Raw genomic sequence first — 13,839 nt, 5'->3', positions numbered from 1 at the left:
GGAAATAAAGCCATGGAAGAGTGAGCAATAGAATCTGTTCTCACAGTACCCCTCAGTGTCTCTTACAGTTTCAGCTGAGGACTGAGCCTCTTTTATCCCACAGTGATAGTTCAAGGCATTTCAGTTTATCTGAAGGCACTTTTGTGCTCCATAAGGCAAGGTAGTAATTGGCACTCAAGAGGGCTTCTCCCCAAACTCAAGGCAAAGACACTGCTCCTCAAAGATAAGTCTTGCCAAGGCTGTGCTAGAACAGAACCCACAAGGTGGCTCTACGGCAAGAGTCTAGGTGAGTAAGACTACCAGATAATGGCACATAGAAGGACACCATCTCCAACCAAGAGTAAAAGAGTCACCAGTTCTGTCTACTTAGGCCTCCTGAAGAAAAGCCTTCTCCGTGGAGAAAGGAGCCCTCATAATCAAGTGGAAGCAGGGGAGGTGGTATGGGAGACTTCCAACAGACCACTTAAGGGAACAAAACAAAACAAAACACCATTTAGGAAGGAAACAGCAAAGGGACTCTGTGAGTGTGGCCTAGCCCTATGGACACATCAATAGAGCCTGGGGAAAAATTACAGCTACAGCAGCTGGATATTTCTAAAACTTTTATACCTTTTCTATACTGATTAATTTTATTGTTCTTTTATAACAATATGCAATAAAAACAGAAAATGTACCCAAAAGAAATTACACTGAGATAGCCTGGATTTTAACTCCAGTTCGTCTATTAATGTACTATGTCTTCTCCCAAAATTCCTTCATCACTTTAGGCCTTGGTGATACCTCTATAAAATGAGATGGATGAGCAACAAAAAACTCTCTGGCCTTAATGAAAAGAACTCATATACCCGGTTTTAATGAGAGCAAAGACGTTGGGAAAGTTGGGTAGCTGGGCTGTATACCACGGCTGGTCTAAAGACAGAAATATTCCAACAGAAAAAGTAGGTACTTGTAGCTATCTAGGCAAAGAATGGAACCACAAATTGGGTCAAGTCCAGAAGTTGAAACAGGCCATTCAATATGCTGATTTCTAATAAACTAACTCCCTGAACATAGGCAGAGAGCTTTGTTTTTAATGAGATTACCAGACCGAGGGAAGTTCTATACTTAGGACAGCTTCTAAGGACTAAGGTGAAACAAAAGGAAGAAAGACAATAGGGAATTATTTAGAAAACTACTGCATGGCTACATTTAAAAATAGTCTGGATATGTCCCATTGACATGTATGTAGTTTACAATTATTAGAAGGAAAAAAAACTAAAGATCATTGAAGCAACTGGTGCCACAACTTTGTAGCTAATTCTAGAAACTACAATATGTATCTCTTAATCCAAGAAATTTTTTTTTTAACATAAACAATCTTTCAATAAAAGAAGGCAGTAGCTCATTCAATGATTCACTCTTGATTAAAAGAAGACAAACTAAAAAAAAAAATGCTGACAAAACTGCAGAGAAAAGAGAACACTTATACACTGTTGGTAGGAGTGTAAATTAATTCAACCATTGTGGAAAGCAGTGTGGCGATTCCTCAAAAAACTAAAACAGAACCACCATTCGACTCAGCAATCCCATTATTGGGTATATACCGGAAGGAAGGAATATAAAGTGTTCTACCATAAAGACAGATGGATGAGTATATTCGCTGCAGCATTATTCACAATAGCAAAGACATGGAATCAAGCTAAATGCCCATCAATGGCAGACTGCATAAAGAAAATATAGTACATATACACCGCAGAATACTATGCAGCCATAAAAAAGAACAAGATCATGTCCTTTGCAGGAACATGGCTGGAGTTGGAGGCCACTATTCTCAGCAAACTAATGCAGGAACAGAAAACCAAACACTGCATGCTCTTTCTTGTAAGTGGGAGCTAAATGATGAGAACACATGGACACAAAGAGGGTGACAACAGACATGGGCCTACTTGAGGGTGAAGGGTAGGAAGAGGGAGAGGAGCAGAAAAAATAACTATTGTTATAGTACTTGGGTGATGAAATAATCTGTGCAACAAATCCCTGTAACACGAGTTTAACTATATAACAAACCTGCACATGTACCCCTGATCCTAAAACAAAAGTTAAAAAAAAAAATTTTTTTTTTAAAGACAACAAATTGCAAGGGAAAGGAGCATGTAAAAATGTAGTAGACCATCTACCTGATCTTTCTTCTTCCCTGGCCACAAGAGGAAGCAACTACTGAAAATTCTGATGTCAGAAGCCTTCGTAGGAAAAAGGGAAAAGGAAGGTACAGATAAGTAATTGGTGATATTTGTGGGAAGGAGTGGGGAATGGGAAGGTACTTGAACTCTCTTCTCTCTTTAATAACACATTGAGCAGCTTAAAATGACTCTGGTACAATCACATGGGTCTGAAACTCCCAAACAAGAAGCACAGACAGAACATACAGAGCTCAGAAAGGGATGTTACTTATGTCCTGACTACAGTGGAATGGAATAAGTAGATGACTCACAACAGCTGGAACAGGACCAAGCCTAGGGAGTAACTTAATCAGCCACACCATCAACAGTGGAATGGACAGAATGAATAACGTCTAGTATCTGATAGCACAGCAGGGTGACTACGGTCAACAACAATCTATTGCACATTTTAAAATAACAGAGTATAAGTGGATTGTAACACAAAGAAAGGATAACTGCTTGAAGTGATGGGTACCACATTTACCCTGATGTGAGTATTACACACTGTATGCCTGTATCAAAATATCTAATGTAACTCATAAATAGACACAGACACATAGACTACTATGCACTCACAAAAATTAAAAAACAAAAGAAATGGAAAGAGCATGTTTCCAAATGCAGATATTTTTCTAATTTCTCTCTGCTCTACCTAAAGGGTATATCACCACTATGAAAAGATGGACCAGAAATTACAGAGGCAAGGATGAGAAGGCCCCAAAGCTCCCTTCCCTGCCCCAGCGTAACCATTCTGCAAAGATCCCTCTTCTGCGTCCGAGGAATCCGTCAGCAGAGTTCTCTCCTCTGCCTCAGAGAAGCAACCAACCTATAGTGGAACCTTTTCCTTCCCCAGGATGCAGCTTATGAAGCTGTTTCCCCTGCTTCTCAGGGGAAAAGCTAAAAGCGTCAAGAGATACTGAATACAATCAACAGAAATCTTGCAGGGAATCACTTACCCTTCTGGGAGCCACTGAGGCAGAGAGGGGTCACCATCATCTGGAATCTTTAAAAAGAGAGAGGAAACAAGTTAGATCCTGGGAAAGATGGGAGATTGCCTGTAACCCAAGCAGCGAGCAGTAGAATACAAGCCCAGAGCAGTGTAAGTCACATTCACCATGTGGTGACAGCCTGTCTGACATCTAAACCAATGTCCTGATCAGCCAGGGCAACAAGCAGGCTGCCAAAATGAGTGGTATACCTGTCTCCTTGGTGAATAGGGCATAAGGGAGCTTTGGCTCACTGAGGTCCCAGGACTAAAGTCTACTGGAATGGCAGAACTCATATGACTCTTATATGAGCCATTGGTATAGACAGCAGTAAACCAAGCACAGGAGAAGGGCCTATGTAGGCTTCCAGGCCTCACTAAAGCAAAAGAACACCTTCATATACAGTCCAATCTTCTTCCAGCTATGTTCCTAAACTCCTTAATGTCCCAGAGTCAGACCTGGTCTCTCTGGATTCCTATTTCATTTTGTGGTTGGATTTAGTTTGGGTGCCTTGAACCCCTGACTCACTGACACTGAGTATATTCTCTCCATTTAATAAATTCTATATAACAACAGAACCCAGGGTAGACACTTGGATTATCATTCTAGTTAATTCTATAGGCCCTAGAATGAGAAGTCAAAACTTGAGGCACCAAATAATTCAAGGAAGGGAACAGTTCAAAAATCACCTTTTAAAGGTTTCTGTACCAAAAGAAAACACAATAAACAAAAGCAAATCCTTCAAGCGGCATGCAGAGAGTTCCAAAGCTGCCAGAGTGCTCCAGAGATCCAATAGCACATGCTTTTTTCAGGCTAACAGGTCTGGGGCTTCCTGCCCCTCCTTGTTTTCTTCCACCCCCAACAACTTCCCTGCCTCCTAACTATCCTGGAGCAAACGAGCTCCAGAAGGGAGGCAAAATTAAGGTGCTTAGCTTTGAACAGTGAGCGATGTTTTGGAGAGCTAAAGTGGGGAGAAGTTATGGATAGAATGAGGCAATACAAAGGAAAATAGGGACAGACAGGACAGAGCTAACGGTGATGGAAAAGTGAGGGAGAATTACCTGGGTCAGCAGTAGGCTCACATGAATTTTGGATTTAAGACTCCTCTTAGGTTGTCTATGTTTTAACCAAGCCTATCTCCCTACTGCCCAGAGCCCCCATTCCACCCCATCTGCCTCCTATCCTTTCTATAGGTAGGATGATATTGGTAATGGGAGGGCCAGGTCCAAAAGGCAGCCAGAAGTGGCTGAAGCAAAAGACAATGAGGATAGTATACAAGAAACAACAGTAGGTGGGAAGTAACAGAAAAACTGCAAGTCTTCTTTTTTTTTTTTTTTTTTTTTTTAGAGACGGAGTCTCGCTCTGTCACCCAGGCTGGAGTGCAGTGGCCGGATCTCAGCTCACTGCAAGCTCCGCCTCCCGGGTTTACGCCATTCTCCTGCCTCAGCCTCCCGAGTAGCTGGGACTACAGGCGCCCGCCACCTCGCCCGGCTAGTTTTTTTGTATTTTTTTAGTAGAGACGAGGTTTCACCGTGTTAGCCGGGATGGTCTCTCGATCTCCTGACCTCGTGATCCGCCCGTCTCGGCCTCCCAAAGTGCTGGGATTACAGGCTTGAGCCACCGCGCCCGGCCAACAACTGCAAGTCTTCTAAGGTTGCTTATGGAAGGGGTAAGGGTTGAGTGTGGGGGAGCCAATCCCTAAATCCCCAGATCTTACCAACCAGAACTTATCTTCCCTCTGGCAATAGCCACCACACTCAGCAGATTCTTATTTCCTACTTAGAGTGAGATATTTGCCAGAAACCACCGAGCTTAAGGAAACAAAGTCACAAAAAGTCTTTGAGAGCCTGAGATCATGCACATTTCCTGTGCTCAGAGGGGATAACAATATGTCTGCAAAAGCCTGCACACACAGCACATACAACTTGTGTCTGAAGGAAACACATGGTGAGCATGGATCCTAGGCTTATGGCTTCAGAATACAAGCTTCAGAGTATATAGTGATCTGCAGAAACTCATCTGAGGAGGATTCACAATGTTTACTATGGCCCAAATCACAGGCAAAGCAAATCCTCATGGTCTTCAAAAGCCGGTGCCTGCAAGCACAGGGCATTAGTATACTATGCATTCATATGGTTTGGGGAAACCACACAACAGGTCTACAGAAGCTTGTGCTCAACAGAGAGGTCAGGAAGCCTGTTCAGAGCACAAGTACCTTCACACTTAGGGCTTCAGGTAAGAGGCACGAAATGCCTGCAGCAAAGCCTGCTCTCAGATACAAAGTACACATGCGTGCTAGGCTCAGCCAAGGTTTTACAGCATACGCCAGAGTTTGCAGCAACAGGTAGAAAATGGACACACACTGAGCAGAGTAGGAGAAAAGGAGGGTAATCAGTGTCTGGGGGAGTCAAACTGGGTATAAGTATAAGCACACACATGCTACATTGAATGCACATCCATGCTAGTACACACACATTCTCACAATGTGCTCCAGGGATATCTGCAGGAGCACACACAAGCAAGGAGCATGCACACAAACTGCTTTTCAGAAAAATAGACTGCATGAGCCAAAGCTCAGAGGCACAGATCATGCACGCACATGTGCATGTACACACACACACACACATACACACACACATACAGTGTTCGGGAAGGAGGGGAGGGAAATAGACAAAAAAGGACCCAAAGGGTCATAGGCACAACCTGAAGGGCTCCTCGCTTTCCTTCTGCAAGGAGAGAAAGAGCAGAAAAAAAGGGCAGAAAGGTTAGTAGATTCAGTCCTATAAGTAAGGAACCCAAAGAAAATGCCAGCTAAACTCCGACGGACATGGAAGAGAGGGAGAGGTCCTCGGGACAACTAGGCAGTTCACAGAGCCCAGCTGACTGGCTTCCAGAATCCTTCCTACCTGTATTTGCTGGCCCAGGCTTTTTAGTTTGGAACATCCTTGGAGCTACTTAAATCAAGGGACAAAATCTACCCAGGGGTTCCAGTCATCCTTTTCCCCTTTCCAAAGTAGCCTGTATCAAGGGTCAGGGCTGCCAAGACTGCAAGACCAGCTTTGTTACCAAGGACCACTTCAACAGGCTATCTAAGCTGGCTGAGCACAGAGTGATTTCCTTCCTCAGAAGCCACATGAGCTTATTCTAGATCTGGTATAAGTCCTCAAACTCCAAAGGCCCTGGTGGCTGAGCCTTTTCCATTTTGCAATGCAGGCTTGGCCACGCATTCACCCAATGAGCTTTGGCCCGTTTCTCAGACCCAAACTTAAGTTGGGCCAGGGTAGGGCCTGGAGTTAAGTCCAGAACCAGGATGCTGAATGGCTACAGGCCTGGGGGCACTGACTGGCTGCTTTCCTAATAGAAATCACAGTGATCTAGATGATAAAACCATGACTACAATCCCAAATCTGATTATTTATCAAACCCAGGACAATACTCTAAAGGAAACTGACATTTCCAGAAGGGTCCAATAAAGCCATAACAGGATAAAAATAAAGATTACTCCTTTCCTATTCATCAGAGTCTATACTGCCTTCTAGGCCATACATGGATAGGCCCACAGGCTTCCTTCTGTAAGGAAAGTCCACCCACCTCGGTCCATTAGTGCCCCACCACAGTCTTTTCTCTTTTAAAGGCCGATTGATATTACATCACAAGTAGAGGGGAGAATTCAAGAATCGAATTCACAGGTTCCCAATTTTTCAAGCTATTTCTGCCTACTTAATGGGTCACCTGTCCTGGACTAGGTGACCAGGAATCCTCCAAAACAGTACAGCTCCAGGAAGGTGGGAAAGATGAGAAAGACACTTCCTGGAATGGGGACATACCTCTTCCATATCTACATCCCAACCCCCCAGGATAATGTGTTCCCTTTGAGTAAGAAAATTAGGCAAACAATCCTTTAACTGACCCCATGACTCAAAATGGAAATGTACTTCTCCTCCTCCACTATCTTAAATACATTCTACAACCATGTCAAAGTTGATTGTGTCCTTCTGTTCCCCACAGATCTCCCCATAATGCCTAAAGACTAAAATCCAATCAATCCATTGACAGAATCATCAAGGCTCTCCATGATCTGACCCAAATCCCCAAATTCCTCTCCTCTGCCTCTTTCCTGACCCCATATACATTCCTAGAATCTAATTGTCTTGTTTCACAAAGAAGTCACATACTCAAAACCCCACATATTTATTTACTCATTCTGTTCCATTAGCCTGAAATAGCATCTCACACCACCTTTCCATAGAGGAAAATTCAACTCTTCCTCCAAAACACAGTTCTGGGAAGCCTTCTCTGATGCCCACCCAAGCAAGAGTTAATAAGGCCATCCTAGTGCACCTAAGTTACATTCATCCTTCTCATGGTATTTAACATACAATGCCTTGACAAGTCCCACCATTGTACAGATGACAACCAGAGCAAATAGATGCAGATTTTTAACTTCAACTGGGCCCTCTGTGTCACTTGATAAGTCTCTCCATTCCATTAGTCAGGTCCTTCTTCCACTTCTCAAAGGAGTTATACCTAACCTTCAGATACCTACTTTATCACAACACATTAACCACTGTTTAGTGTGTATCACCTAGATATTGCATGCTTAGCTCAAATTCAACATATCCAAACACTAAACTTGTATCTTCCATCTCTAAACTTCTCCTGTCCCCAGCCAGACAATGGATCTCTCCCTCTCTGCACTCTGTCCCTATCCAATCACTCAGCTCTGTACCTTCTATCTCCTAAATATCTCTGGCATCCACTCCTGCCTTTCCATTTCACACGCCATTATCATCTTCTCTTAACTGGGCTATAACAGGAGACTCCAAGCTGACCTCTCTGCCACTAGACTTGCTCCTCTCCAATCCATACTCCACATTTCCCATTTCTTTTTTTTTTCTTTTTTTGAGGCGGAGTCTGGCTCACAGCCAGCCAGGCTGGAGTGCAGTGGCGGATCTCAGCTCACTGCAAGCCTCATACTCCCGCCATTCTCCTGCCTCAGCCTCCCGAGTAGCTGGGATACAGGCGCCCACCACCCCTCGCCCGGCTAGTTTTTGTATTTTTTTTTTAGTAGGGCGGGGGTTTCACCGTGTTAGCCAGGATGGTCTCGATCTCCCGACCTCGTGATCCGCCTGTCTCGGCCTCCCAAAGTACTGGGATTACAGGCTTGAGCCACCGCGCCCGGCCCACATTTCCCATTTCAAAATTCTGATCGCATTTTTTTCTTTGCTTAATTGCGTCAATTCTCCCCGTTGCTTACTGTAGCACATAAAGTGCTTCAAGATTTGTACTTTCCCTACAGTTCTAGCTTACTTTCCTTCCGCTCCTCACGTGTCCTGTATTCAAGTCTTACTGAACATTGTCTATCACATCTGAGACTTTTCACACCTCCCTCCCACACCCAGCCTACTGGGTGGACTCAGGCATATTCCTTAAGACTTAGTTCAAATACTAATGACTCTGTGAAATTTCTTTATCTGCTTTCCTTCCCAAGGTAGTATTAGGTGCCTCTCCACTAGCTGCCCCAGTCTCCACCATTCTATGTCCATACTTCTAAGGCAGTATGTCGTTAATACTGTTTTGTAGTATCGTATATTGTAGATGTCTGTATAAACATCTTCCTTTATACTATTTCTCACTTTATACTACTTCTTCAGAAAAAAAGGATTATATATTATTATATATTATTTCACCTTTGTAGCCTGAGGGCTTAGCACATCGCCTATCATTTGTATGTAGTAAAAGAAAACTATAACTTTCAGTACTTAGAAAACAACAGCTATTCTAAGAAGTGTCACCTGCCCAACCAGAGAAGGTATAAGTCTCTTAACCAGTAGCCTGTACCATTTCCAGACCCTGAGGAACTGCTATACTGGCTCTTCAGTTTGTCCCACCCATTGGACAAACATTAAAAAACAATTTTTTTTCTTGTTGAGAATCAAACTTTCTGTGCTTCCTAACTCCCTAAAATGCCTTAGGATTTTTCTACTTAGATTTGTTTGCAGGTTAAGTTATAAATGTCTACAAAACAACTGCTTTGCAGGAAAACCCCTGACCCCCTAAGAATGATCTCTGTCACTCTTTCAGACAGTCCATTTTATAAGGAAGTGACATTCCTCCTCACCAGCCCTCCCCTCAGTATACCCAATAATACAATCTTAACTCTATTATTGAGAGTCAAAAGACTTGAGATGCTCAACTTATTTGAGCCTACATTTCCTTACCTATAAAAAGATAGGTATAAGAACAACTACCTCTCAGCGTTATTGCAAGGATTCATTTCTTAAGAACCTATTATACTAAGGACTGGTCATGGTGGCTCATGCCTATAATTCCAACACTTTGGGAGACTAAGGCAGGAGGAAGGATAACTTGAAGCCAGGAGTTCAAGAACAACCTGGGTAACAAAGTGAGACCCCATCTCTACAAAACATGAAAAAATTAGCTGGGTGTGGTGGCATATGCCTATAGTGGTGGCATGTGCCTGCATGTGCAGTGCAGCTACTTGAGACTGGGTTGGGAGGATCCACTGAGCCCAGGAGATCAAGGTTGCAGTGAGCTCTGATCACTCCACTGCACTCCAGCCGGGGTGACAGACTGAGACTCTGTCTTTAAAAAAAAAAATTTAACTAAAAAAATTTTAAAAGAACCTAATGTGCACACTAGGCACTGTTCTCAGTCAGTGCTGGTGATGTGGCAATGAATGAAACAAACTCCCTGATCCTGAGAGGCTTTTATTCTTGTAAGAGGAGCAGATAATAAACAATGATGAAGATGATGATAGTAGCTGATACTAATCAAACACTTACTTTGTATCTGGCATTTTATTTGGGTAAGCTCATTTATTTCTCACAACTCCACACTGGGTAAATGCCATTATTACCTCCACTTCTTTGATAATTAAATTGAAGATCAGAGAGGTTAAGAAAGATGCCAGCAAGTGGCAAAGCCAAAATTCATACAGGCATTCTTGTTCCAGGGTCTGCTTTCCATAAGAAATAACAATATACTATGTCACATGTGATAGGAACTCTGCTGAAAAATTCAGATAAGGGAAAAAGATAATGCCCCCCGATGATGGAAGTAGAGATGTTATTAAAAGTCTAAAAACAGGTTGTTAGGGTGGCCTCATTGACAGGTGGTATCAAAGCAGACACTTGAAAGAAATTAGTAAAGAAGTCATTTGGAGTTCTGGGAAAAAGTATTTTCAGAAGAACATATAGCAAATGCAAAGCCTGAGGTGAGAGCATAATTGGTGTGGAGAAACAGCAAGTTTGCAATAAAGTACCAGTTCAAATAGGGCTCTACAGACCTTTGTAAGAATGCTGGTGTCTATTCTGAGTGAGACAGGAAATCATTGAGCAGAGAAGTGATATAACCTGACTCATGCTCTATGGGGATTACTCTGATTGTTGTGAGAACAGACTGTAGAGGAACAAGATTCTAGAAGCAGGGAGACTAGTGAGACCATTGCAGTAATCTAGATGAGAGAAAACAGTGGCTTAAACAAGGATGACAGTAGTGCAAGCAGAAATAGTGGCAAGATTCAAGATATTTTTTAAAGGTGGAGGAAGTGGAATTTACTAATGGACTGAATACAGGTTGTGAGAGAAAAGGGGGAGTCAAGAATGACTCTATGGATTGGGCCTGAGTAGCTGCAAGAATACAGATGCCACAGATGGGTAAGAAAGACAATAGGAAAGGCAGGTTTGGCAGGAGCTTGGGAAGAAAGATCAGGAGTTTGGTTTTGGATATGTCAAATGAGATGCCTTTTTACATCCATATGGAGGTGTTAGGTGGATTTGGAGTCTGGTGTTCATGGAAGATGTCTGGGCTGGAGATGTAAACCTGGGAATGCTTATGAAACTCACGGGATTGAAAGATTATCATCTAGGAAGTAAGTATAGGAAGTCAAGATTGAATCCTAGGATGCTACAAGGTTCGGGAGAGGAAGAGCAAAGATAATTAAGAAGGAATGGCCAGTAATGCTGGGGGAAAGGGGGAAACCAAGACAGAGAGGTGTTCTGGAAGCCAAATGAAGAAAGTGTTTCAAAAAGAAGGAATTGAGCACAAAGACTGAATATCAATAGAATAAAATTGAGTCCAGACATAAACTCTTACATTTATAGTCATTGATTTTTGATAAGAGTGCTAAGACTATTCAATGAAAAAAGAGTAATCTTTTCAACAAATCATTCTGGGACAACTAGATATCCATATGTACAAGAATAAAGCATACTCCTACCTCATACTATGCACAAAAATTAACTCAAAACTGGCTGGGTGCGGTGGCTCAAGCCTGTAATCCCAGAACTTTGGGAAGCCAAGGCAGGAAGGTCACTTCAGGTCAGGAGTTCGAGACCAGCCTGGCCAACATAGTGAAACCTCCTCTTTACTAAAAGTACAAAAAATTAACCAGGCTGGGTGGTGGATGCCTGTAATCCCAGCTACTCTACTCAGGAGGCTGAGGCAGAAGAATTGCTCAAACTCAGGAGGCAGAGGTTGCTGTGAGCTGAGATCACACCACTGCACTCCAGCCTGGGCGACAGAGCGAAACTCCGTCTCAAAAAAAACCAAAACAAAACAAAACTCTTAAAAAAAACATAGAAGCAAATCTTTCTGACTTCAGATTAACCAATGATTTCTCAGCTGTGACACCAAAAGCACAATCAAAACAAGAAAAAAATAGATAAACTGCACTTCATCAAAATTTAAAACTTTTGTGCTCTACTTCATACTCATTACAATGGCTATTACTTAAAACAAAAACAAAAACAAAAACACAGAAAATAACAAGTGTTGAAGAAAATGTAGAGAAATTGGAAGGAACCCTTGTGCCCTGATGGTGGGAATGTAAAACAGTGCAGCCACCATGGAAAATGGTATGGGGATTCTTCAAAAAATTAGAATTACCATATAATTCGATCAATTCACTTTGGGGTACATAGCCAAAAGATATCAAAGCAGGGACTCAAAAAGATATTTGTATACCCCTGTTTAGAACAGCATTGTTTACAATAGCCAAAAGGTGGAGCAATGTGTGTCCTGATGAGTGAACAGATAAATAAAATGTGATATATGTGTATAATGGGATACAATGCAGCCTTAAAAAGGAGTGAAATTCTGACACATTACAACATGGATGAACCTTGAGGACATTATGCTAAGTGGAATAAGCCAGTCAAAAAAGGACAAATGTTATTTGATTCCACTTACATGAGGTACTTAGAGTAGTCAAATTCATAGAGACAGAAAGTAGAGTGGCAGTTACCAGGGACTGGGGTGAGATGAGGTGAGGAGTTATTATTTAATAGGTACAGAGTTTCAGCTTTGCAAGATGAGAAGCATTCTGGAGATGAACGGTAGTGATGGTTGCAGAACAATATGAATGTACTTGATGTTATGGAACTATACATTTTTAAATGGTTAAAATGTTCCACATAACATTCAGAAAAAAATATGGTTTAAATAATAAATTTTATGTTATGTATATTTTAGCACAAAAAATTGTTTTTTGATTTTTAGTAAAGACAAGGTCTCACTATGTTGGCCAGGCTGGTCTCAAATTTCTGGGCCCAAGTGATCCTCTCGCCTTGGCCTCCCAAAGTGCTGGGATTACAGACATGAGCCACCAGACCTGGCCAACAGGATTTTTGAAAAAACAAAACAATAAAAAAATTTATGCTTCAAAGGACACTGTTAAGAAAGTGAAAAGACAACCCACAGAATGAGAGAAAATATTTACAAATAATATATCTGATAAGGGACTTATATTCAGAATATATAAATAATTACTACAGCTCAGAAACAAAAGGAAAGAAAACTCAATTTAAAAGTGGGCAAAGGCTTAAATAGACATTACTTCAAAGAAGACAGAAAAATGGCCAATGAGCACATGAAAAGATGTTCAACATCATTAGTCACTAGACAAACACAAATCAAAACCACAATGAGATACCACTTCATATCCACTAGGATGGCTATAATAAAAAAGATAACTAGTGTTGCCAAGGATGTAGAGAAATTAGAACCTTCATCTGTTACGGGTGGGAATGTAAATAGTACAGTACTTTGGAAAACAGTCTGGCAGTTCCTCAAATGGTAAACAGAATTACCATATGACCCAGCAATTTTACTTCTAGGTAAATACCCAAGAGAACTGAAAATATAGTTCCATAGAAAAACTTGTATACAAATGTTCATAGCAGCATTATTCATAATAGGCAAGAAGTGGTAACCATAACTCAAATGTCCAACAACTGATGGATTAAAAAATATCCATCAATAAATATTGTTCAGCCAGAAAAAGAAATGAAGTACTGATACATGCTACAACATCCTTAAAAACATTATGCCAGACACAAAAGGGCACATATTTTATAAATCCATTTATATGAAATGTCCATAGTAGGCAAATTCATAGAAACAGGAAGTAAATTAATGGTTGCCAGAGGCTGGGGGGCAAAGAGAATTGGCGAGTGACTGCCAATGGGTAAAAGGTTTCTTATGGGGTGATGGAAATGTTGTGAAATTAGATAGTGGTGATGTCTGCATAACTATGAATAAACTAAAAACCATTCAATTCTATACTTTTTAAGTGACTTTAAGGTGAATTTTATGGCACATGAATTATAACTCAATAAAGCTGTTATAATAAA

General features: G+C 41.5%; 1 protein-coding gene across 8 annotated transcripts in view; it reads right to left on the bottom strand.

Annotated features, from left to right (window-relative positions):
- The window catches only part of UNC13B (unc-13 homolog B), a 232,897-nt gene that overhangs the window by 33,303 nt on the left and 185,755 nt on the right, over window positions 1-13,839 (bottom strand). For 6 of the 8 annotated variants that reach the window (XM_031654840.1, XM_009188557.4, XM_009188558.4 and 3 more), the window contains one exon: window positions 3,155-3,201. In XM_031654840.1, the coding sequence (XP_031510700.1) occupies window positions 3,155-3,201 (47 nt within the window). Of the gene's footprint in view, window positions 1-3,154; window positions 3,202-5,887; window positions 5,911-13,839 lie in introns of all 8 variants that reach the window. The other 2 variants (XM_031654839.1, XM_009188556.4) reach the window with 1 other exon arrangement.

This window comes from Papio anubis, chromosome 13 (genome assembly GCF_008728515.1).
Source record: "Papio anubis isolate 15944 chromosome 13, Panubis1.0, whole genome shotgun sequence".
NCBI lineage: Eukaryota > Metazoa > Chordata > Mammalia > Primates > Cercopithecidae > Papio > Papio anubis.
Note: the sequence above shows the minus strand (reverse complement) of the source record. Positions and strands in the feature narration are given on the sequence as shown.